General features: G+C 43.6%; 1 protein-coding gene across 3 annotated transcripts in view; it reads left to right on the top strand.

The window, feature by feature from the left end:
- Positions 1-25,396, top strand: part of Zbtb40 (zinc finger and BTB domain containing 40) — a 68,280-nt gene that overhangs the window by 20,714 nt on the left and 22,170 nt on the right. For all 3 annotated transcript variants that reach the window (XM_046468652.2, XM_046468651.2, XM_058571067.1), the window contains exons 2-5: positions 11,185-12,188; positions 12,613-12,746; positions 21,970-22,162; positions 22,755-22,897. In XM_046468652.2, the coding sequence (XP_046324608.1) occupies positions 11,510-12,188; positions 12,613-12,746; positions 21,970-22,162; positions 22,755-22,897 (1,149 nt within the window). In that variant the 5' untranslated portion in view covers positions 11,185-11,509. The remainder of the gene's footprint in view (positions 1-11,184; positions 12,189-12,612; positions 12,747-21,969; positions 22,163-22,754; positions 22,898-25,396) is intronic.

Genomic DNA, 25,396 nt, shown 5'->3' with positions numbered 1-25,396 from the left:
AGTGAAAGCAACAAAGTGGGCTCTCCAAGGTCTCCCCATCTCTGGCTGGAGCAGAGCCCAGGCATCCAGATAGAAGGCACGATTTTACTCAGGAGGTGGGATTATCAGAGCAACAGTAAAGAAGTACTTAAAGCAGGTGAGGTCTCATCAAGCCAGATGAAAAGAGAGATGGCACAGACCACGAGGGATCAGTGTGCCCAAAGGAGAGGGCAGAATTGTTAGGGGAACTGAATTTTGAGGGGCCTTGATCGAGAGTTTGAATGGCTTTTCTCTCTTGGATATAGAAATATAGAAATCCAGGCAGAGGTGCGCCCAGGTTTTGCTCCGTGCACCTCCGGCTGGTTATTGGTAGTGTGTATAGGTTGCCTGCTCTTCCTTCCTATGCTAGTCCCTTGCCCGGATTTGTCTAGGCCGCCTGTCACTGGGAAGGCTGCATCTTACTTGTGCTGTTCCTGTTTTAGGAGCTCCTCCCTGAGAAAGCAGGTGCAGGTTCCTCAGCTCCTGCCTTGTTCCCCACTCCTCCTCCGTGGGTGTTCTCGGAGACCTCCTCTGGCCAGCCCAGAGTCCATAAACAGCAATGGCAGCCAGTTCTTGGGTGTCTTTCCAGTGCCAGGTGCGGGCCGTGTGCCTGTGCGCAGACATCATTTCTGGCTTGCACGCCCAGTGTGCCTCTCCTGGCCCTGGGTGGCCTCCCTTCCCTCTGGTTTCCCTTTCACCCTCCCCTGTCGAGATCGAGCCTCGGTTGTCCTTACTAGTTCCTTCCTTTCCAGCTCCTTGCCACTCATTGGGCTCCTTCTGTTTTATCCCTTTTCCCCTTTTCCTTCTTCTGTCTCTCATGGATCAAGTCCTTTCAGAAGTTCTCTTTTTAATCATATCAGTGTTTATTCCACTCTCTGCAGCACAGATCTTGCTTTGTGCCCCACGGTGCCTGGCCGTCTGAGGCGACGGTGGGCAGCCGGTCCAGAAGTGCTTTCTGCTGGCCAGAGCGTGTTGCTGGCTGACGACTTGCGGGAAATCGAGTCCAGTAAATTGGGAAACCGCAGGTCCAGTTCCCTGAGGCATGGAAGAGTCCCATGCCCTCCAACAGCGGCAGCGGGGGCCTGTGCTTGGCGCCTTGCCAGGGGATTTGCCAGCCACTGTGGATCTGAGGACAGGTGCCTGTCTTGAACTCAGCAGTGTGCATGGAGACGGTGCATCTTGGTGTTGTTTCTTCCCTGTTCAGTTATAGGGGTTCTGTGTGCCCTACAAACTGAATTAGCTCCCACTTGCTCCCCTGGTTTTTCTTCTGTGTTGTTTCTTGTACCTTAGAGAACCCCCCAAACTTTCGAATCCTTTTTGGAAGTAGACAGAATAAAAATTTAAATAAATAAATATTGTGTGCTCCTTTCGGAATGCTGGCCTAGTTTTCTACTTTGTGTTGAATTCCCATTTGTGTTTCGGGTCATTATACCGCTCTCAGTTCAGCCAGTTACGTCTCTTCTAAGTATCTTCGTGCTGTATCAGTCTGGTCCTTTCTCTAGGCTTTAATATTGTTCCTTTGAGGAGCAGCCATCTTCTTGTGCTCTTTTGTTGCTTAAACGTTCTTCCCATGGGACCTCTGGTGACAGTTTTCCCAAGTAAGTACTTAGTAATAACTTGGGTGGCCTCTGTATGTCAGTCCCCAGGACTTGGAGGGTCCAGGACTCCGTGTTCTCCCACAGAGTCTTACTCTGAGAAGCTCGCTGCAGCTGCACCACAGCAGGGTCTGCCTCGCCTCCACTTAACTTCCTTGCAAAGAGAGGCAGAAACACAGTAAACTACGTTAGAGGCTTCTACGTTTTACTTGTGAGGTCAGCAGCATATAGTTGTCCTCTCCAGTATATTTTAGTAGTCTCCAAATCTCTAGTTACCCTTCCGTGATTGCTTTTTTTGGTAGTAGGGTTTGAACCCAGGGATGTTTTTTGTGACTGAGCCACATTCCCAACACTTTTTTATTTTTCACTTTGAGACAGGGTCTTGCTAAGTTGCTGAGGCTGGACTCAAACTTGCAATCCTCCTGCCTCAGCCTCCAGAGTTGCTGAGATTACAGGCGTGTGCCATTACTACCACAGCCACTGTCCCATATTTCCTAATGGACCTACGTGAGAATTTTTCTAAGAGATATATACAGGAGGATGCTTCCTGTACATGTACAATATGTATCACTAAATATCACCAGATTGCTTTTCCAAAACAGCTGTATCAATTTAGGTACTCACTAGTGATATGTTGGATTCAAATCTAGAGTCTGTCACATGTCACTATTTGACCTTGGAGAAATTATTCCACCTCTCTGGGCCTTAGTCTTCCCTTTGGTAAAAGGTATAGTAACTATCTGCCTCATCAGATTTTAAGAGGATGAAACGAGTTGTGTAATATGTGAGTTACGTACACTCATGTGAAGCGCATGAGTACAGTAGGAGTCAATTAAATGCCAGCTGTTATTATTGTTAAATAAATACATTACTACTTGTTAGCCAATGTGTCTAGTTTTTTTTCCCCTTGGTTTCAGTTTTTTCCTAAGATTTATAAGAATTCTTATCTATTCTAGATGTTGATTCCTTGATGCCTTTAAATTTTACAAATATTATCTCCTGTTTCTGCCATGGTCTGTCATTTGTCCCACTCATGCCCTAGATAATTAGCACTTTTTGTCCCTTTTTCCCTGGGCCAGGGAAGAAATTTTTTTAGCCTGCATATCAGGAGGAATAGGCATCTGAGGCTCCGGGCTTTAAGCAAGGGTCTCAGTTCTAACTCCCCACCTTCACCTGCTTGAAGCCCTTTTTCCCAGTCCCCGTGTGCGCATTGATGTGTCCTCCTCCAAGCCCAGGGCCTGCACGGAGTTTGAAACCCCCATGAGCTGTCATGGTCTCAACTCCCACTTACTGTTCCAGCTTTGATTTTGATGTCTCTTTGATTTCAGGTGCCTGGAGATTTCCCTTTTCTTTTTCTTTCTTTTTTTTTTTAACTTGACTATGTATTTTAAAAGCATTTTTGTTATGTTTTATCCAGTGTTTCTGTGTGAGAAAAGACCCATTTACATCAGCTCAGTGTGCCATTTTGCCAAAACTCTACTTTTTAATTAGTGTTTCTGTCATCCTCAGTAAGTGTTCAGCTTTCAGTGCTGCCAGCTTACATTCATTGAGTAGCCCCTGACCATGCTTGAATGATTTGGGCCTTGACTTTCTCCATTCTTCTTTTATTTATCAGCACCATCTTGTTAGCATCTGTGTCCTGGTAAGGTGCATAATTTGATTTGATATTTTTTAACATTGCCCAGTTGCTTACTCTGCTAAAGTTATTCTCTTATTTTCCCTTTTAATTTAGTTGTTAATAAGAATATTAAATAGCTTCCACCAGAAAGCCCTTTAGTTAATGCTCAAATATCTGCCTCTTCGTCTTGGTGGATTTTCTTATTTATTAAGCTGATGAGAGATATGGATAGTCTGCTCAGAAAAATGACTACAAAGCAACCTTTTAAATTTTAGTTTGTCCTGAAAATATAATTCTAGTCACTTATTTCTTAGTAATAAGAATGTTGGGGCTGGGGATGTGGCTCCAGCAGTAGCACGCTCACCTGGCATGCGTGCAGCCCGGGTTCAATCCTCAGCACCACATACAGACAAAGATGTTGTGTCTGCCGAAAACTGAAAAAAAAAAAAAAAATTAAAAATTCTCTCTCTCTCTCTTTAAAAAAAGAAAGTTTGATTAAAAAAAAAAAGAATGTTTAAAAATATTTACCATGTATCCAGGTGAGTCTTTTGATTTGTTGTAATCCATAAAGCCTATAGTTTGTCTTATTGGAAAAAAAATCACATTACCTTGATATAATTTGTTTATATCAATGCCTGTTTAGTAGCTTAATTCCTGTTCTGATTTTTTCCTCAGTTATTAAAATAAGGCAATTAAAAATTGTAGATATTCATCCTTTTTTTCTGAAGACAGCTCCTAACAATTGTTTAATTCTTATGGGATTTTTTCCCTCTTTATCTATTTAAAAAACATATATTTTTGTAATGCAGCTATGAAGACAGAATGTACCTAAACAATAGGGCTAGATGTTGTCAGAGGTCCTCTTTGAACCAGCCAAAGATAGTCATGTGAAGTAATGAATGCCCGCAGTGTTGGCTACCATGGTGGAGATGCGGTCTGCGGTGGCTAGAACTGAAAAACCTGTATACCTTACAGGAAAGTTGTTATTTTAATTGATAAGCTTTATTTATTTAGAGTAGTTTTTTAAAAGTACACAACAAAATATAACAAAGTTCCCATGCACTCCCCCTTCTCCACATGCGCAGTGAGGAGGAGACCACCCCCCACCCCACCCCGTATCCCAGCCGCTGTGGTGCATCTCTTACCCTTGACAACTTCTGTTGATACGTGTTTATCATCTAAAGCTCATGGTTTACATTAGGGCTCACGCTTGGTGTTGTCCATCTGTGAATTTTGTCAAAACATGTATCTGTCATTGTAGATTCATAAAGAATAAGTTCACTACTAAGAATCCTCTGTGCTTTGCTGATTCATCTGTCCCTCCCCACCGGCCTCTGACCATCATCTCTTTCTGTCTGCATGGTTTTAGTTAGAATCACAAAATAGTAACCTTTTCAAGTTGGTTTCTTTCACTTAATATTCATCTAAGCCTTGTCTGTTTTCCCTGTGGCTTGCTAGCTTTTTTCTCCTTGGCATTGAGTACCTTGTAGGCACCACGGCTTGTCTATTCATCCACCTGCTTCATGGTTCCTCCCAGCTTTGGGCACCTATTAATAAAATTACCATAAACATGTGCATGCAGGTTTGTGTGGATGTAAGTCTTCAAGTACAAGGTGAGTGCCAGATCATGTATCACGACGTTATAAAAGTTTGTCTAATTTTGTGATAAGTTGCCAAACAATCTTGGGAAGTGACTTCCATTTTCTGTTCCCATCAGCAATAAATGAGAGTTCCTATTGCTCCACAGCCTTGTCAGCACTTGGTATTGCCAGTGGTTGAACTCTGGTCATTCTAATAAGTGTATAAAGTTATCTTGTTCTAATTTGCAATTTCCTGATGACATGCAAAGTTGAACATCTTTTCCATGCTCACTTGCCATCTGTATATCTTTTTGGTGAAGTATCTTTTCAGGTCTTTTGCCCATTTTTAATACTGGTTAGTTTTGTTGTTGTTGTTGAGCTTTAAGGATTCTTTGTATATTTTGGTTAATGTCCTTTATTGGATGCATCTTTTGCAAGTATTTTCTCCCACTCTGTGGTTTTCTTATATTGACATTGCCTTTTAAAGAGCAGAAGTTTTCAATTTTAGTGAAGTTCAACTTATCATTTCCTTTCGTCTTTGGTGCTGTATCTAAAAAGTTATTTTCATACCCAAAGTCAACAGGTTTTCTCCTCTTATTTTCTAGGATTTCATAGTTGTGCATTGTACGTTTTGGTCTCTGATCCTTTTTTTGTTGTGTGTGTGTGTGTGTAGGGGGATTTAACCAGGGGGCACTAACCACTGAGTCACAGACCCAGCCCTTTTTAAATATTTTATTTAGCAACAGGATCTCACTGAGTTGCTTAGGGCCTTGCTAAGTTGCTGAGGCTGGCTTTGAACTTGTGATCCTCCTGCCTCAGCCTCCCGAGTTGCTGGGATTACAGATGTGTGCCACCACACCTGGCTCTGATCCATTTTGAATTGATTTTCATGATGGGTCTGAGGTTTGTGGCGAGGCTCAGCACCCTTGTTGGAGGACAGCTTCCCTGGATGTCTTTGTTCCCTTGTCAACCTTCAGTGGACTGACTGCATTTACACAGGTCTGTTGCTGCCTTTCTATTCTGTTCTACTGATATACTTTTTTTGTCTACTTGATGAGTACCACATGGTTCTTATTATAGCTTTCTACTGTCTTTTTTAAAATTTGTTGTTTTAGATACACAAATTGTGTGGATGAAAGTCTTCAACTACAGGACTTAATATTACAAGATACAGTAGGGTGTATTTTGATAGACTATACATTCATGGGGTGCAACCCATTCTAAGTTTGATCCCATTCTTGTGGTTGAACTTGATGTGGAGTTACACTGCTCATGTTTGTACTGAGTCTTGAAGTCAGCATCATTCCTTAGCTATGGTCTTCTTCAATATCGAGTTGGCTATTTTGGGTCTTTTGCCTCTTACAAACTTTAGAATCAGTTTGTTGATATGCATGAAATAATTTTCTGGGACTTTGGGATTGCATGTATTATGTAATTGAAGTTGGGAAGAACTGATACCTTGAAAATACTGGGTCATTCTATCAGAGAAAATGAAATATCTCTGCATTTATTTAGTTCTTCTATGATACCTTTCATTAGACTTGAGTAGTTTTTCTCATATAGGTCCTGTACAAATAGGGCTTGTATAAATTTTGTTAGATTTATACTTAAATGTTTCCTTGAGTTTTTTTTTTTTAATTTCAAATTCTACTTTCATTGCTGATATGTGGGAAAAATCAATTGATTTTCATATATTAACTTTAATTCTGCAACTTTGCTGCAATTATTAATTCCAAGAAAGTCTTTTTGGTCAGTTATCTCAGATTTTCTGCATGAACAATGTCTGCTGCAAACAAAAAGAGTCTTGTGTCTTCTTTCCCAATCTGTATGCCTTCCACCTTTTCTTAGGTTGCCTTAACTTGGACCAGTGTTGAATAGCAGAGGTAAGAAGAGGGACATCCTTGTCACACTATTCCTGATTTTACCAGAAAAGCATCAAGCTTCTGATCATTAAATGTGACGTTGGTTGTGGGCTTTTTGTGTTTTGATAGATGCCAAGGAAGTTCCTATATCTAGTTTGCTGAATGGGTATTGGCTTTTAGCAAATGCCTTTTCTGCACTTTTTGATGTGTGTTTTTTTCTTTAGTCTGTTGATGTGTTGAAATACATTAACTCATTATTTCCCATCATCCTATAGATAGGGTGCCTATAAAATTGAGCAATTTTACACAAGCCCTATAAAACTTTACCACTTTTTTCTAGGTGTCCTACATGCTGGACAGTGGGAGGTGGTGATGAAATGATGTCAGGATGCTGACCAGCCTTTCATACCTAGGATAGTCCCACTTGGTTGTGGGGCGTGACTCTCTATATGTTGCTGGATTCAACATTTTGTTGAACAACATTTTGTTGAGCACATTTGCCTCTATGTTCATGAAAGATGTTGGTCTATTCTTCCTTTTCTTGTGAGGTCTTTGTTGATTTTAATATTAAAGTAATGATGGCCTCAAAGAATGAGTTAGGGGCTGGAGGTGGCTCAGCGGTAGAGCACTCGCCTGGCGTGCAGTAGGCCCTGGGTCCCATCCTCAGCACTGCACCACAGGGAGAAAAAAAAGAGGACGTATTCCCTGTTTGTACTTTCTGGACAAGATTCAAAAGAACTAGAATAATTCTTTTTAAATATTTGGTAGAATTTACCAGTGAACTCCTCTATATCTGTTACTTCACTCAGGAAGGTTATTTTTTATTCAATTTCTTTACAAGATACAGAGTTACACTGATAGTCTGTTTCTTCTTGTGAGAGTTTTGGCAGATTTTGCTGTCCCAGGAATTGGATCATTTCTTCTAGGTTATCGTATTTGTGGGCATAGAGTTGTTCATAATATTTTTTTTATTATCCTTTTAATGACCACGGGATCTGTAGGGATCGATCTCTTTCATTTCTGATATAAGTAATTGTATGATCTCTCCTTTGCTTAACATGGATACATTAATTAATTATTAATTTTATTTGTCTTTTCAAAGATCAGCTTTTAGTTTCATTGATTTTTTTTTTTCTTTTTTGATTCCCTGTTTTCGATTTCATTTCCTTCTGATTTTTGTCATTTATTTTCTTCTGCTTACTTTGGATTTAGTGGTGTGTGTGTGTGTGTGTGTGTGTGTGTGTGTGTGTTGTTGTTGTTGTTGTTTTGCTATAGTTTCTTAAGATGGAAGCTTAGATTATTGATTTTAGTTTAGTCCCCGCCTCCAGTACTAGGGATTGAACCCAGGGACACTCTACATCTGACCTACATCCCCAGCCCTTTTTAATTTCTTAAAGACAGGGTCTCACTAAGTTGTTGAGCTGACCTTGAATTTATGATCCTCCTGCCTCAGCCTCCCGAGTCTCTGGGATTACAGGTGTCCACCACCATGCCTGGCCTAGCCTTGCCTTGTATTTTTTTTGATGCAAGGTAGTCACATTGTATTGCATAAAAGGATCTGCTGTTCATAGGCCTTTGGTGATGTGTGGTGTAAGGTGTCGGGAGGGGAGCAGTCCATATCTATGATTCCATATCTATGATCTGGCTCTTGGGGGCTGTGTCCTGGGCTGCGAATCTCACTTGCACTTCTCAGGTTTCCTGCCCCTTGCGTGGTACAAGATGGGTAGAAGGAGCTGGAGTTGGGCATTTCCTTTTTCCCCAGTGGGTTAAGCTCCTGAGTGCAGGCCTTGTAAAGAACAGTGCTCTGGCATATTCCAAAATGAATACCGGAATATGCTGGAGAGATGGGAAGCATGAAGGAATTTTTCTCAGACGTGCTCAGTGAGGGCCTGGTGTGCTCCAGGAGTTAACCACTGAAAGCGGAGGGACGCCCTGTGGCTGGACACCCTGAGCGCTCTCTCAGTTGTGATCTCTCGGCCTCCTGTGATTCTTCATTTATGGTTCAGGTTTTCTGAATGTGGCACTGGCTCGCTCCCAGAGAGGCGTTTGCTGTGGGTTTCAGTTTGTTAAATTATGATTCTGTTTCTGCCTGTCACCAATTTAGGGAGACAGTGCTCTCTCTTTTCTGATGAATCTAAGAAGAATTGTTAATTTTTTAGCTTTTCAGTTGTTATTTGGACGGAGGGTGACGTCTAAGCTCTTCTCATGCAAAATAGAAATCAGAGAACTTGGATATATTTTTATTTCTACTTTTGTCAGCTTCAGATATCAGAAAATACAGAAATCGTGGTGGGGTGGAGAGGGCATCAGTTCTAACAGGCAGCTAATGTGAGACTTTTGTTTTTTTCCAAAACATCTCTCTACTCTGACTCTAGTTTTTCTTTTTTATACAAGTGAGATTATACAATTTTGTCATTGCTATGGGATCCTCAACCCAAAACTCTACCAGATAGGTGTCCCCTCCTAACTCTTAGCTTGTATTACCTGGACCATCTCATCATCTACCCAGGCACCAAACCAGGAACCTGAGAAGCTGTTTCTCTCCTATCTTCAGATCCATTCAGCTCCCAAATCACAACATTTACACATTCTAAATTCTGTGGGGTTCTTTCCTCCTCTCTCTCGTTACGACTTCTCTTGGTCAAAGCCGAATGGATTTTCCTCTGATGTCCTGTAATAATGGAGCCTGCCTTCGCATTAGTCCTCTCAGATTCTATAGAAACACCACGTAGGTGATGTGTGTTTAAAATGCAGCTCTGACCATGTGACTTTCCTGCATAAATCCTTTCAATGGCTTCTCATTGCCTTTAGGAGAAAACCCAGGCTCCTAAGCATGGCCTTCATGTCCCTCTGAGCATAGAACCCCTGGCTGCTTCTCCAGATCCATCTCTTGCCTCTCTGTGTCCCCCGCTTCCTATTTTAGTGTCACTGACCTCTGTGGTCTCGTCCCCTAGCCTCCCGCTGTGACAGAGTGCTGGCCTGTCTGCCCATCAGCTTCCCTGCCCAGGGCCTCTTCCTCTGCCCTTTTCACCCCTCAGTTTCTGTGCCTCGTTTAGGAGGCGGCCCAGCTGGCCGCTCCTCCTCACAGCTCAGCTCTGCTCCCTGGACCCCCCTCCGCCCCCATCGGGGCTTCTCCATGCAGATCACTGTTATTGTAGTTCCTGCCAGCTCCCAGTCCACCCTACCAGCTGATCAGAGTGCCTGTGCTAGACAGAGATGGAGGGAGCTTCCCTAATGGGACTTGCGTTCTAGTCAAGATGCTGCAGAGCCCGAAGGCGATGGTGCCGGGATCAAAACAAAGCAGAGGAAGGAGGTTGTCAGCTCTGAGGCTGGAAGGAGGCCTTATGAAAATAAAGTCTGAGTATTCCTTACCAGAAACGCTCCAGACAGGAAATTTGGTTTTGGATTTTTTAGGAAATGTTTTCGTGTACATAGTGAAAGGATCTTGAGGATAGGACCCAAGTCTGAACATGAAGTTTCTCTACGTTCCATGTAAACATCATGCAGACAGCATGAAGGTAATTTCACATGGTATTTTTAGTGCACCTGAGTGTTGACTCAGCTTGTCCCATGAGGTCGGATGTGGAGTTTTCCACTTGGGATGTCCTATTGGCTCCCCAGAGGTGCTGATTTTGGAGCATTTGGATTTTGGATTTTTGGATTGGGATGCTCAACCTGTCTGAGCAGGTGTCTGAGCAGAGACCTGGTGGGAGTGAGTCAGTCGGCCAGGCACAGGACTGAGGAAGTCTGTGGCCAGAGTGTGCTGTGTGCTCTAGGGTCAGCTGAGCCCGTGGGGCAAAGTCAGGGAGAGGAGGAGAAAATGGGTGGGGTGCCAGCAGCAGCCATACCTTGAAAGACTCGAAGCCTCTTGTGGCTTCTTTGCAAAGAAGTGACCAGCTCTGACTATGTGCTAAATAGGTCACTGTGATGGTTGGGGAGAAGAGAGGGAGAGGCAGGGGCAATGCTAGGGAGGGCAGGGGCTTGGGGGCCAGTTAGGGATGATGGCACTAATCCAGACAAGTGGTGATGGTGGTGTGGGCTGCCCAGAGGGAGCCATGCGGGGGACGAGGAGTGAGTGGACCGGGCTTGTATTTGAAGAGCCAACAGCAGCAGTAAAAGGATTGGATCTAGGGTATGAGAAAAATGAGTCAAGGATGACTCCCAGGATTTCCATCTGAACCACGAGGACAGAATTGCTGTGCGGTGGGGAAGATGGCAGGAGGGCTTTGGGGAGTAGAGTTTCAGAAACTTGTCAGCTTCCTGTTGGAGCTGCCCAGTGGGTAGCTGCAGGTGCACATCTGAAGTTGGGAGGGGAGCCTGAGAAGGAGGCCTGAGTGGCAGAAGTGATGAAGAGGTTCCAGCAAAGGCAACAGGTGACTAGTGACCCAGCAGGGGGCCAAGGGAACCCGTGGGAAATATATTAGAGCAAGTGGCAGGCAGCAGTGCAGAAGGCTTGAACACACCAAGGACGTTGTGTTTGATGTCTCTGTCCATGTATTTGTCTCTTCCAGTTGGCCACCTGCTCTTTGGGGACAAGAACGGCATCCAGTAGTAGTGAGAGCCTGAAGTCCGAGGCAGGCCCGGCCCTTTCATGGCTGTTTCCTTAGGCTGCTGCGGCCACGCACAGCCCCTCTCCTGTCGCTGAGCACGTGGCGATCTCCGAGGTCTCTGTCAGTCAGGCCACCTGGCCAGCTGCCCCTCCCCGCCAAGCAGCATTTGTTGCGTGATTGCCTCCTTGTTGAGTGCGTCACTCGAGGCCCTTCCTGGGTGTTTGTGGTTGTCTCCAGGCTGTCCTCGTGAGTGGACTGGAAGGAGAGAGGAGGGGACTCCTGGGCGATGGAGCTCCCCAACTACAGCCGCCAGCTGCTGCGGCAGCTCTACACGCTGTGCAAGGAGCAGCAGTTCTGCGACTGCACCATTTCCATCGGCACCGTCTACTTCAGGGCTCACAAGCTCGTTCTGGCTGCAGCCAGCCTCCTGTTCAAAACCCTGCTGGACAACACAGACACCATCTCCATCGACGCCTCTGTGGTGAGCCCCGAGGAGTTTGCCCTCTTGCTAGAAATGATGTACACTGGCAAGCTCCCTGTGGGCAAGCACAACTTCTCCAAGATCATCTCTTTGGCCGACAGCCTGCAGATGTTTGATGTGGCTGTTAGTTGTAAGAATCTTCTGACCAGCCTTGTCAGCTGCTCTGTCCAGGGGCAGGTGGTGAAGGATGGCTCTGTGCCATCCTCAGAGGCATGTCGGAAGGAGTCAGAGAAGCCTCATGTAGAGGTCCTTTCCTCCGAGGGTGTTGGAGAGCACCCCCCTTCTTCCCTGGAGGTTCCTGTCACACCGGGGGCCCCTGTAAAGGCTGAGACCCAGGAATCCATCTGTATGATGACACAGGAGATGAGCACGGATCCTCCTGTTGCCCAGGAGGTTCAGGGCGACCCGGAAGCCCCAGCTGCAGGTTGCGTCCCCTCCCCTGACGGAGCCTTCAGTGAGACAAAGGGAGCAGACACAGCACCAGGTAACACTCAGCTAATCTTGTTCACTTAAATGTCTATCTAAGGGAGTCAGCACATCTATTGTCAATTACTATATTTGATGATTTTTATTAATTTTATCATTTCGTTATTAATTTACCAAAGCTCACCATTGGGTAGGAAACTGAAACTCGGTGTAGTAACTCACTGGACATTAAAAGTTCCTCATTGTTGAAAATCTGGAATTGAGCAGTATCGAAATAATAGTGTTCAACCTCTTCCAGTCATCTGTTCATTTAACCAGGCTGAGGACAGTGGGCAGGAGGAGGCTGTGAGAAATGCCTGTGTCTGTGGCTCAGCCCTGAGGGGCTGCTGTCCTCTGTGACCTGAAGGTTCTTAGACAACTGATGCCTCCTTTTAGTCATTCCAAATAACAAATCACTGTTTTTCATTTTGTTCTACATCCAGAGCGTGAGAGGAAACACTGGCAGCTGAATTTTCTTCTAGAAAATGAAAACGTCTTCTCAGATGCACTCTTGGTTTCCCAGGACATTTTAAAAAGATTAGAAGAATGTTCAGAAATTGAAGGCCCCCAGAAGGAGGTAGGTGCCTCTGAGCGTCCTGTGTTTGCTGATTTAGGTCCTCAGGACTCCGTGCTGCCTTCCCTCATGGGGCAGAATTATGAAAAGGCAAAATATGCAGGGGTTCAGATTTCTCAACCTTCAATTTTTTTGACATTTATTTTACAAAGAGCAGTTTTGTAAAAGTACGGAGCAAGATTTGAAAATGCAGTTACGTTTGATGATAGGGATATCCCAGCTTCTTACTGGTTTCAATCCAGGATACTTCAATGGTCACACTGTTCCTTCCTGAAAATGCTGTATCCTGAGGGTAAAGTGAGGCAGAGGGTGGTCTTGGATAAGCCCAAATCAGAGACGGAAGCATTAAAAGCAAAACAACAGATTTTCAAACTTATACAAGAAGGATGGACTATCTACCACACCAGGATAAGCTTGGTACAGGTTTAATCTTGTTTTATCCTCACAAAAGTCATGGAGGGGTTGGGGATGTGGCTCAAGTGGTAGAGCGCTTGCCTGGCATGGGTGAGGCACTGGGTTCAATCCTCAGCACCACATGAAAATAAAATAAAGATATTGTGTCCACCTTAAAAAAACAAAACAAAACAAAAAACTAAAAAGTAAATATTTTTTTAAAAAAGTCATGGAAATGGGTATTATTATTATTATTATTATTATTATTATTATTATTTAGTCCTGGTTTATGGATGAAAAAACTGTCTCAAAGAGGAGGTAAAACTTGACAAAGGAACAGAGCTTGTAAGATTCCAAACCAGAATTCAAACCTAGTTATGACTTTTTTGTGATGCTAGGGATAGTACCCAGGGTCTTCCCACTACTAGGCAAGCCCTCTAGCTTGAGCCTGCTTTCGGACTTTAAACTTATCCTCCTACACACCACACCGAGTTATGATACGTTTATGTAAATGTGTCAAGCAAATGATATAATATGTATCGTGTGCCAATGATACATATATATGAAAATATTTAGGATTTGCCCTAAAAGAAATTGACAAATGTCTATCTTGCTGCTTCTTGGCTGATCTTTATTCTCTATAGTAATACAGTTAAGACACATCCTCACCTGTATGCTCCCAACACCTGACTCCACAGGTACTTAGAACTCTTCTTGTTTCCCTCTCTGCCAGCCCTGCATGTCCCTGCTGAGAGGCTTCGCAGAGTAGGATGGTGGCCTCCCAGCAGGCCTACCCATCTGATTGATGAGGTGGTGTGGGATGTGCTCCCATGTGGCTGTAGGCAATTCAGTATCTGCTAGATACTGTTAATCCAATCAATAAATGCCTTCCAGTAAGTATTTAAATGTTCTCCTGATTCACTGCAGGTTACTTTTGGGGGAAAAAAAAATTCAAGGTCTGGTATTGATTTTAACCGTATCAATTGACAGCTGGCCATAGGTATAAATTATTATAGCTCTTATAGATAAGCTGTTTACAAGGCTGGACCAACGCTGGTGACTCTCTTTGGGGATTCAAGTCATAAATCCTTGGTACTCTTTATACTGACTATGCCGAAAGGACATTATGGTTTTTTTAATTTTTGCACTTGTATGTTCTCTGAACTGTTCAATCCATCATTGTTGTTAGTTTGCTACTTGATAGCTTCTAGACAGACCTCTTCATTTTCTCTCCTCCGGCTTCCTTAAGCAGGCTTGCTTTGGCTATAGAGGAGCAACATCATTCTTCAGGTCAGCAATAATCAAGTTTTTAGTACCACCTCTGTCCTTGCTTGGACTGTGTCTTGTGCTTTTTTTTTTTTTTTTTTTTAACTAGTTTCTCAAAGTGTCTGGCACATAAGAGTTGCTCAAGAAATGTCTGTCATATTTGGATTCATTCAATATTTCTTTTTTTTCTCACTTCTTATGTAATCTTTTGATGGCAGTAACATTAATAGTACCTTGGGAGAGTACCGATTCACTGTTGGTGATCATTCCAGGCTTATATTATTTCTTTCTTGGTTTAGAGGTTAGAGAGAACTCTACAAATCACTTGGTAGCTGTTTTTAAAATTTATTCTGTTATAGTCCTTAATAAATCTTTCAACTGCAGAAAGCAAAAGGGAAGAGATGATTTAAGAACATAAAATTAAATTAAACGAGGGGCTGCCCACGTAGCTCAGTGGTGGAGCCCTTGCCTAGCAACCACGAGGCCCTGGATCCCACCACCATCAAATAATTAATTATAGAACTAGGTAGATGCCACTTTACACTTAGGTCTTCCACTTCTCTCTTCTGTATTTGTTTTTTTTGTTGTTGTTTTGTTTTGTTTGAGACAGCTTTATAAAGAGGTATAGTTGACAGTAAACTATAGTTTTGTTTGGTCTTTGGTGTCAGAAGTGGGATATAAACCCACATCTCCACAGGAAAACTCTACATATTTAAAGTGTACAATTTGATAGATTTTGATACATGTACATGCCCCGAAGCCATCACAATCAAGACAGTAAACATCTGCATCACCCCAAGGGTTTCTTCACCTTCTTAAGTCCCACTTACCACCTTCCACTCACCCATCCCCTAGGTAACCACTGATTTGCTGTCTCTCCATTAGATTAGTCTGTATTTTCTAGATTATTATTTAAATGGAGTCATATAGTACTTTTTTTGGTGGGGGGTCTGGCTTCTTTTTTGGTACTGAGGATTGAATGCAGGGTTGCTCTACCACTGAACTACATCCCCAGCACTGCCTGCCCGCCTTTTTTCTTTGAGACAAAGTCTTGCTAGGTCACTGAGGACCTCACTAAGTTGCTAAGGCTGGCCCACATTTGTGATCCTCCTGCCTTAGCCTCCTGAGTCACTGTGGGCATGTGCTAACACGCCCACTGTGACTTCTTTTATTCAACATAATTATATGGAGATTCATCCATGTTGTTGTGTGTTCATTTCTTATTGTTGCCACGTGGCGTTCTGCTGAGTAGCATTCTAGTATGTGTACATGCGATTTATGTATCCAGCTCCGCTGTTTATTAACATCGTGACCTGGAGCAACTTTGTCTTTATAAGTTTTAGTTTCTTAATTTGTAAAATGGGGAATATTATCAGTACATCATAGGGTCATTGTGAATTAATATAGGTTGTGGCTCAGTGGTAGAGCACTTGTCTCACATGCATGAGGCACTGGGTTCAAGCCTCAACACCACATAAATAAAATGAAGGTATTGTGCACATCTACAACTAAAAGAAAACACAGTAAAATGCCAGGCACACAGTAGGAACTCAGTAGGTAGCAGCTGCTATTGTTTGTTTATACAGTAACTCAGTATTTTTAGATTTAATAGACCTCTAAACCTCCTTTCACGGATGCCTTTTGGTACCTTAGTGCCGTGGCCGTTCGCTGTGATACTGTAGGCTTAATTGGTAAGCCATGTTTCAAAGAGGTGCCACCATCCACTTGAAAGTAGCCTCCTGAGCCAGAGGGGTAGCGTCTGGTACAGAGCAGTCAGTCTCCAGAACAAAGGTGCCGTGCAGACAGAGTCACCTGGAGTGCTTGTCACAGTGTGTGCCTCCAGACCCGTTCCAGGGTCTGAGTCTTAGCATATGGTAGAACTTGGGAACCTGTGTCTTTAACAAGTTCCCCAGGGGTTGCTGTCTTGGTATCTGTGGATCACATTCTGAGAAGGCTCTGGAGAGGTCAATGGCCTACAGAACTCTCAGCGTTGGACGGCAGATGCCCGAGTGCTCAGTGCAGCCAGAGGCCGCGGGATGCCGCTCACGCCTCGTGCTCCTCTTCTCGACCTGGGCAGCTGATTGAAGCCTCGAGCTGAGCTGGTTGCTGGGAAGACAAACTTAAGAGCCAGTCCCTGTCCTTACATGGGGTCTTCACAGCACTGAAATCCTGCTACACGTGATTGATTATTTCCTGGGGAGTGTACGCAGATATCACCAAATTAGAGGACTCGCCAAAGGCTTCGGGGATGAGCCCTTTAGGAGCTGTTCACTTGGGGCGCGCTGTTTTAGGTTTCAGTACAACTTCAAAGTCAGTTTTTTTTTGCTGTGGTTTTTCTGCTTGTACACTTTTAGTTCCTAAGGAGCTTTGAATTGTTTGTTTTGTTACTGGATTAACCATGATGTCATGACTTGACAACTTAACATTAAAGATAATGTACTCCTGGGTGTGTTGTTTTGAGGCTTGCTGAGGCTCATGAGTGCTGTGCTTTCTGGCTGAGATGGACACATGTGGCCTGGATCGAGTTCAGGGAGGACACTGTCCAGCAGTGTCCTGATGGCTTTATTTCCTGAGATAAATGGTGAAAGGTGGCAAAGCCATCCTCGAGCAGTGATCGCAGGGACATGAGAAGGGCCTGCTGCTTAAACTGGGTGAGACCAAAGCCAGAACTGATTACGGGGAGAGCTCTCCTGTGCTGGGTGGGAAGTGTCTTCTGTCCTTTGCTGTCCCAGTGTAACATCCCTGCCCATTATAACCAGCAAGGGGTGACCCAGGAGGCTTCTGGCTGAGCCGAGTAAAACCTTTATTTAAAGCCAGACTCATACTTCTTTTCAGTTTTTATGCTAGAACTTTTCATCATCTTGCTTCTTTATTCCTGGCCATGTCCCTGCTTTAATTAATTGTGTATACAGCAAAGTGGATCTTCAACCAGAATCAGGAGCTAACTTTTTCTAGTATTGATTTCCATGCTGTTTGATTCACTTTTCACTTAAAGTTCTGGAAAGACTCCCAAAGCTGAAGACCTGGTAACATTTTTTTTTTTTCTCCTTCAACTGTATTTCAAAGGCAAACAAGTTTCTCCTCCTGCGTGATTTGCTATTTTCAACCATGTCACTGCTTTGGAGACTGGTCCAGCAGTGCAGTCTGTGTTCTGAGGACTGCTTAATGACAGTGCGGGCTAGTCCTCTGGAGAGTGAGTTAATGGGATTCGTTTTACAGCCCTATGAGAGGTAAAAGTGGGTTGCTGTTTGTCCAGATCTCGTGTTTTATTGTTTTTGTTTTTGTTGGTCTTCTTTTGTCGTGTAAGAATGGAATCCAGGGCTTCCTGTGTGCCAGGAAGCACGTTGAGCTACGTCCCTCCATGTTAATTATTAAGTCTGGGACATGCAGTCATAGATAGATGGACTAGTGGTTCTATGAAAAGGAAATTTCATTCAGTTAAACAAGCACTTATTGAGCACCTACTGCTTATCAGTCTTTATAATAATTGTTGAGACCAAGAAGAATTTTCTAGATTGTATATACACAACCTGGTGTTGGGTGATGTTGATTCTGGTAGGTGCAGTAGAATCCAGGGTAGATGGACTTGAATATACTCCAAGTCTGGGAGGTAGAACTGAGTGAAAGGGGTGCCAGGTTTGCAGAATCAATAGTCTTTATCTAGGCTACTTTACCCTGTAGCCCTGAGACCTTAGGCAAGTTACTTAACCTCTCTGATGCTCATGTAAAATAGAAGCAGTGAGGCTGAGAGTAGATGGCAAGTCTATAGAGTGTCTAGGATGGTGTTGAGTGATTGTGGTCTGCATTATTATTTTTTATTTTTACTTGTTTTTGATGCATAGGATTGAACCCAGGATCTCAAACAAGCTAAGTGCTCTACCACTGAATTGTCCCACGTGTACCATTATTGCCATTGCCTGCCCCTTGGCGTTTAGGGAAGGGCCTGAGTGCAGAAGAGTAGGAGAGGAGAGCAGGAGGAGAGTAGGCAAACAGTTGGGGAAAGGAAGTAAATTCAGTTAAGACACTTGAGTTAAGGGAAAGACTACATGGCTTTTCCCCATGTCAGAGATAGACAGGAAATTGTCTCATTTTTAAATGCATTTGCCTGCCTCACTCATAGGTGCAGTGCTTGGATTACTTATGGGACCGTGTGTTAACATGAATTTATTGAAGTACTTTTAGCTCTCTAAGACTCAAAGGAGTTCCAGATACATGGTTAAAGAACTTGGTCAGCCATTTTGGCAAAACTCTGTTTTTGTCCAGCTCTTGGAGTCGTGTTACGTGGTAGCAGCCTATTACAATGTGTGACATCCTTCTGTTAGGCAGAGACACTATTTCAGAAAGAACTCACTCCAAGTGGAGTCCCAGGGAGCCTGGAGTCGCAGCCCTAGAGCCGAGTGTTGCCCCCATGGAGGAAGAAAGAGCAGCGCCGTGTGGACAGCCTTGCTCCCTCCGGGCCTTCATCAGCCACCCCTGCTTCTCTTCCCAGATGGTCACCCTAGCATCACTGCTGAGCAGTGAAGTTAACAAATGTTTTAATTTCACTGCTGAGTAGTTCTGCAGAGAGGATAATGAGGAGCGCATCAGGTGCCGCACTGACGACAGCTTCTCCCCGGCTCACAGTGGATACTGAGCGGTAGACACGGGCTATTCAGAAGGTTTTAGGTAGAGAAAAAAAACAATCCCAACCTGGCTAGACAGAGTGGGATTAAGAGGCACAAAAGGAAGGACAGGGAAAATGAAGAGAAAGAGACCTGCTTACTGAGGGCATAGCCATGAGTGGAAGCGGGGAGCTGTCTGTTGCTGTGTGACAGTTACTCTCAAATTGAGCAGCTTAAACCAACATTTATAACTCGCAGTTTCTGTGGGTCAGGCATCCAGATGTAGTGTGGCTGGTCCTGCTACTCAGTCTTACAAACCCAGGGTCAGCCAGGGCTGCAGCCAGGTCAGGCTCCGCTAGGGGTGGGGGAAGTGTTCTTTTCATTTTTTCCAATACTAGGGATTGAACCAGGGGCACTCAACCACTGAGCTACATCCCTAGTCCTTTTTATTTTTTATTTTGAGGTAGGATCTTGCCAAGTTGCCCAGGCTGGCCTGAACTTGGAATCCTCCTGCCTCAGCCTCCCTAGTAGCTGGAATTACAGGCGGGAGCCACCACGCCCTGCTGGAGTATCTTTTTCTCAACTCACTCCCAAGGCTGTTGGCAGGCTGCAAAGGTCCGCTCCTAACCCTCCTCACTGGAGAGCTGAGTTCCTGCCACACGGGCCTCGCCCTCGCGCAGCTCACAGCACGACAGCTTATGTCTCCCAGAACAAGGGCAGAGAGAAGGCGGCAGCGTGTCAGCCAGCACATGCGAACACAGATGTGTGCACACAGGCAGGAGGGGCGTCCTAGCAGCCTAACCTCCAAAGGGGCACCCCAATACTTCTCATCGTTAGAAGCAAGCCACAAGAGCTCGCCCCACGGCGTGAATACCAGAAGACCAGGGCCACTGGGAGCCACTTTGTAGGCACCTGCCTCAGGTCCTGCAGCTGTCATGACGAGGCATTCTGAGGAGGGTTTAGGCCGACTAACAAAGGCAGAAACGTTGAATTAATTTAACCGAGGGGGTTAAGCATTCAACTGATGTCTTTATTTCTTGTTTATTTTTTAAATAGAAGATGTGTTACCTTGGGTTCACGGAAGTTACTCCCATGAAATTTTAATGGGGATTATTTAACTGAGCTTTATCCAAGTTTACTTTTGAAGATGACAAAAAAAGAGAAAAAAAGACAGGAAACTTTCTTAAAAAGGTTAATTTAGCCTATCCAGCCATTCCATGATTAGGAAGCAAGCTAAAAATAAACAAAGAAACATGAAATCTAACTAAATAACTCCTATTTATTTGGGCAGAAAAGAAAAAGATAAAGCCTCTTTAAATAAACATTCAAAATATATAATTAACTACCAGAATTTTTAACAACTGTTAGGTGTTGCCATTATTGATTTTTTTCAATAGCACAATTCATGGGACCCTTTGATACATCTGTTTAGGGAACTTTAATATGCTCTCTGAAGACTTGTGAGAAAACTTTTACTATTTTCTTTTCTTGACACTAAAAAACACCAGAGGTAGCTTGCAGTTTGGCCCAGTAGAAATAGGAAGGCTACATATATGTATAAAACTACGCATGACATTCAGTTTAGATTACCAGGGTTTTCCCCCCCAAAATATGTGAATCATTGCTGAACTGTGACTACTACTCCGACCTTCAGGTGGCCCTCCTCTCTTTGTGTAAGAGATGTTTCCTCAGATCAAACAAAGGGGTGCTGGTGTTGTTGGCTTTACCACAAGGTTGTTGATATTTTACTCCAGGTCTGGAAGACTCAAGATGGTGAGTTTTGTTTTATTTGTGGTCCTGAGACTTTTGGAACCTAAACCAGGTGTTGTAGGAACTGTGGCTCTAGATTCACGTAGGGAGCTCGGGCAGAAGCCACTGTCAGGGTTGTCTGCATAAAGGTGCCAGTTAAGAGCTACGCAGGGGTGGCTCAGAAGAGAAGAGGAGCCAAGGTTCAGGCTGGTCGTAGGTCCTGCTTATGGCTCTGGATTTGGAAGAACCCATTGAGGAAGGCTGAATGAGGTGAAAAGGCTGAACGAGGCTTCAGACAGGCGACATCAGTGTTTCTGAAGTCAGGGAACCTGGGATACAGAGGCAGCGGTAATGCCAGATGCCACAGAAAAGTGAGGTGGCACCAGACCAGAGGTAGGGCTGGTGATGTGCTCAGCATCAACCAGGGAGGAGACTCAGGAGCCGTTCAGGCCAGCAGCCGCCATTAATGTGGGATAATTAACGTGTGAATCTTTGGTGCTTCTGACAGCTGGCACTACAAGCCAACACGCTGTTAGCCTTAATTGTTACAGAAAAGATCTAAAAGTAATAAGGATCGTGTCTTTCTAAATAGTCTATCATTCATAATGTAAATGACTTAAGTGTTCTTTTTTCCTAACTAGTGAGATTTTAATTACATTCTCAAGTAATAAAATGACAGTTCATTCTATTTGAAATTCAGATATCCATGCCTAAGAAATACTCAAAATGTCATAAGATTCAGAAAGGTATAATTAGGTAAGAAGTATATTAAGTTTGTGAAAAAAATGCACTGAGCACCTACTGTGTGCCAGGCAGGACTAGTTGCTATGCATATAGACCTAGAAATCCTGATCCCTATCTTCAGGAAGCTTAGTAGAAGAAAAAAGTAAAATAATAATAATAATAATAATAATAATAATAATAATAATAATTATGATTATTATTATTTTTATTTCAGTACAGTGTGCCAAATGCAGAATTATGAGTAGTGAGGAGAAGGTGGGCTTGTGGTTGGGGAAGGCCCCCCCCTGCACCAGGTTACAGTGTGGAAAGAGTCCTGTGGAGGGCAGGCTGGGGGCCTGGGGCAGCGGGATTTGCTGCCGCTGGGGAGAACAGTGCTGGGTGAGGTGGGAGGGATCAGATCGTTGGGGGCCTCGCTTGCCGGTGTGGTCCTTGTGGCTGGCTGAGAGCTCCTTCTGGGTACTTTCATTCCGCAGATTATAATGGGATGTTTTGCGGGTGAAGGAGGACATTCAGCATTCCAGAGGATCCTAGAGAGAATCAGAGATGAGATCCTGGATGTGCAGACTGCCGTGTCCCTGCTGAGGCTGTTCCAGGATTCCCATCCTGCAGTAAAGATGGTGTTCTCTGCCTGGAACCCAGAAGATGCAGCACCAGCACGGCCAGAAGGTAGGAGGGACGCCTTCCACCCCAGTGGCCGAGCTTTGAAAGCTTGCTGCATGATACTGTCTTCAGTGGCCTAGTTATTAAGTGATATGCACGCAGGTTCCACATGCCATTCCAGAGGCTGCATGTTAAACACACACACGCTAAGCGTGAGTCTCCATTTCTAGCCCCTAGTTAACTAGACTGACATCTTGAATTGGAGAATGCCATCATGTCCTCCTGCCTTTCAAAAAGCCGCATATCCAGAGCAGCGCCTTGCGTGCCCAGGGTGGGCTGGTTCACTGGCAGCACTTAAAGGCTGAGGTTGCTCTCATTTGGGTTAGGTACAAAGCAATGGCCTTGCCAACCAGAAGTTAACCTCTGGCTGGCTCTGAAGCTTTGTGTTTCGACAGATAAATGAAACATTTTTTCCTTTCATAGAGTTTAAACAGAATAATAAAGTATTTTCCTCCCTAAAAGTGATTCTGCATTCAGGTGCACAGAATAAGCTGAAAATCACTCTACTATTCTGTTAGATCTTTCTCGACAAACCATGCTGTCATTTTCTTCAAATTGACTAGCTTCTCTTGTGTGTCTCTAATTCTTTCTCCCCCAGGGAGCACAGGGGAGGGAAAGACCTTGTCTGTTCTGTTACTGGAACACAAAGAGGACCTGCTACAGTGTGTAACGCAGCTGAGACCTATTACGGAGTTCCTGGAAACAGCCAAGGAGGGGTTCCTGCCTGGCGCCGAGAAAAGGGTGACTGTGTCAAGTCTTCCTCCCCCTTCTGAGTTGACGTAGCACTTAAAAAACCCTCTTCAGTGGCACGTAGCACTTTTTAACTTGTGGTATTTTTATACCTTCTGCGTGGTGATCACCTTGAAGTTCAGATTCCTGTTCTGTGCCCCTGGGGGTTTCCTGCGCAGCCTGCTGAGGGCCGTGTGCGCTGCAGCGGGCAGTAGAGCCCGGGGTGGGTGAGGGACAGACGTATGGTCTTCCTACTCTGACTCAGTGACTTCTTCTTATAAGTAACTGTACCAAGAGTTAAAAAATTAAAGTGCATTTGTAGTTATTGTGACAGTTTCCCTCTGAGCAGAAATGACACACAGTTAATATGTAGAAAACAGGGAAAACAAACAAAAAGAAAAAAAAACAACTCTCCCACTCAGGAATGAGCCCTGCTAATGTTTTAGAGCCTGCCCCGCCCACAAGTCACCTTGACTGGGGTCACCCTGGGCAGGGGACTCATGATTTTCCAACAGAAGCTAGTGCATTTTTGTACTTATAATATGGATTTTGGTAGCTATATTATATTTTAATAGATACAGCATAACTCATGTTTTTTTGGGGTGTTTCTAATTTTTTTGCTATTAGAAATGTTTCAGAGGACATCCTTGCAGGCAGATCTTTGCACATTTTTCACATTATTTCCTTAGAATAATTTCTGAGAAGTGGAATTTTGGAATAGAGAACATAAAGTTTTTCAAGTGCTTGATACATGTTGCCAAATTGCCCTTCAGGAAGGTTGTCCCTCTCACTCTCCCACCAGCTGGCTACTGAAATCCCCGTAAAACTGCTGGCATGACTTCTGAAGGCAGCTAGATAACTGTATTTGTTGGTGTTATTGATTTCAACTTTGTGCTAAAAATATTTTTTTATCTGGAAGGAAGGAATAAGGGTAGAAAAGTTTTGTGGCATCAGTTCTTAAAGCTGTGGGGAGTGACTTAAATGTTGAGCAAAGAAAATGTTTTGAGCCCACAGGCTGATTGACGGCCGGCACTGGATTCATGGTGAGAGCTGGAGCCCGGGTTCTATTTTTCTGGTGGTCTTAGACAGATAAATGGAAACAAGCTTTAATCTCAAAATTGTATTTTGTAAATTAATTATGTCTTTAACACCTTTTAAGTTCTTGAACTTCTTAGAAAAAGTTGATACATACCCAAAAGGATTAAGCTCTTGTTTTCTCCTTAGACTTCAGATTAAGTGTAATTTCAGGCACTCAGTTTAAGTAAATTGTTTGTAGAACCAGAAGTGCCTGATTCCCTGTTCAGTAACTGCCTTCTCATTGCACATTCAGGCCTTTTGCTTATTAGGTGGATTGAGTGTGTCCTTTGAACTGCTTCATTATCTTGATAGAAGAGCACTTGTAAGTAGAGCCCAAACGCAGCCTCATTCTCCGCAGCAAGATGGACCACACTGTCATTTTCTTCTGTCACTTCCAGTTTACTTGACAGAAAAAGCTAAAGCAGATGAACTTAAATTCGTTATAAATCACAAAAACACTCCTTAAGCTTGGGAGTCACCCAGGAGCTGCATTAAGCTGCTCCTTCTTGAAAACTGAAGAAAACTAATAAGGTAGAGGCGTGGAGGGGAATGCTGATTGAATCACCACAGTGTGTGGCCACCATGTGGTATCTGTCCCCAGGCCTTTTAGAACTTTTTCTTTTACGAAAGGACACCTTACCTGTTAATACCTTGGGTTCTTTCTTTGGGAAGTTGGTCAATAGGAAACTCTTTACTTTAGGACATAAGAATATAATTACTCTGATTGACCTTTATGTATTGCTTATTGTATGCCAGACATTATGCTAAAGATCTTTTAAACACTACAAAATTTCACCCTCTGGTAGCTGTAGGAAGTCACTGATGTCACCTTCATTTTAAGGTGAAAAAATGGAAGCCTTGGGAAGTTAAGCAGCTCACCCAAAGGTACTGTTTGGGGACAGAACTGGCACCCAGAATGTTAACCATACACATTCTCTTAACCACAGTGCATGCTCTTCCCAGTAATGTCAACCACACTCTCTTATGTCCTGGAAGTTGTTCTAGGTTCTGCAAATGGCATCTTCATTTTACAGAATCCTCATATCCACTGTGCAAGAGTTAGTATGGTTATCTTCACTTCCAAATGAGGAAAATAAGATTCAAAGAATTAAGTAACTTGTGCAAGGTCACAAAGTATAAATACTAGAACTGGAGTACAAACAGTGTCTGGCTGGCTTCAAATCTCATATTCCTACTCTTACAGTATGTGGCTACATCATGCCAAATTATTGCTTAGGAACTGAGATTTAGCACTGAAATTAGCATGCTTTTAAATACAAGCTCTTAAGTTTTAAATTATGATTAATTTAGTAGAAATCTACTGTGTATTAGACCTTAAACAAAGAGAATGACTATGTTCTGTACAGACAAGGAATATGACAACTGATTTATATATATATATATATATGTGTGTGTGTGTGTGTGTGTATATAT

The sequence above is a fragment of the Marmota monax genome, unplaced genomic scaffold, assembly GCF_021218885.2.
Source record: "Marmota monax isolate L192 unplaced genomic scaffold, Marmota_monax_Labrador192_F-V1.1 WCK01_AAM20220418_F8-fsc00008, whole genome shotgun sequence".
Classification (NCBI taxonomy): domain Eukaryota; kingdom Metazoa; phylum Chordata; class Mammalia; order Rodentia; family Sciuridae; genus Marmota; species Marmota monax.
Note: the sequence above shows the minus strand (reverse complement) of the source record. Positions and strands in the feature narration are given on the sequence as shown.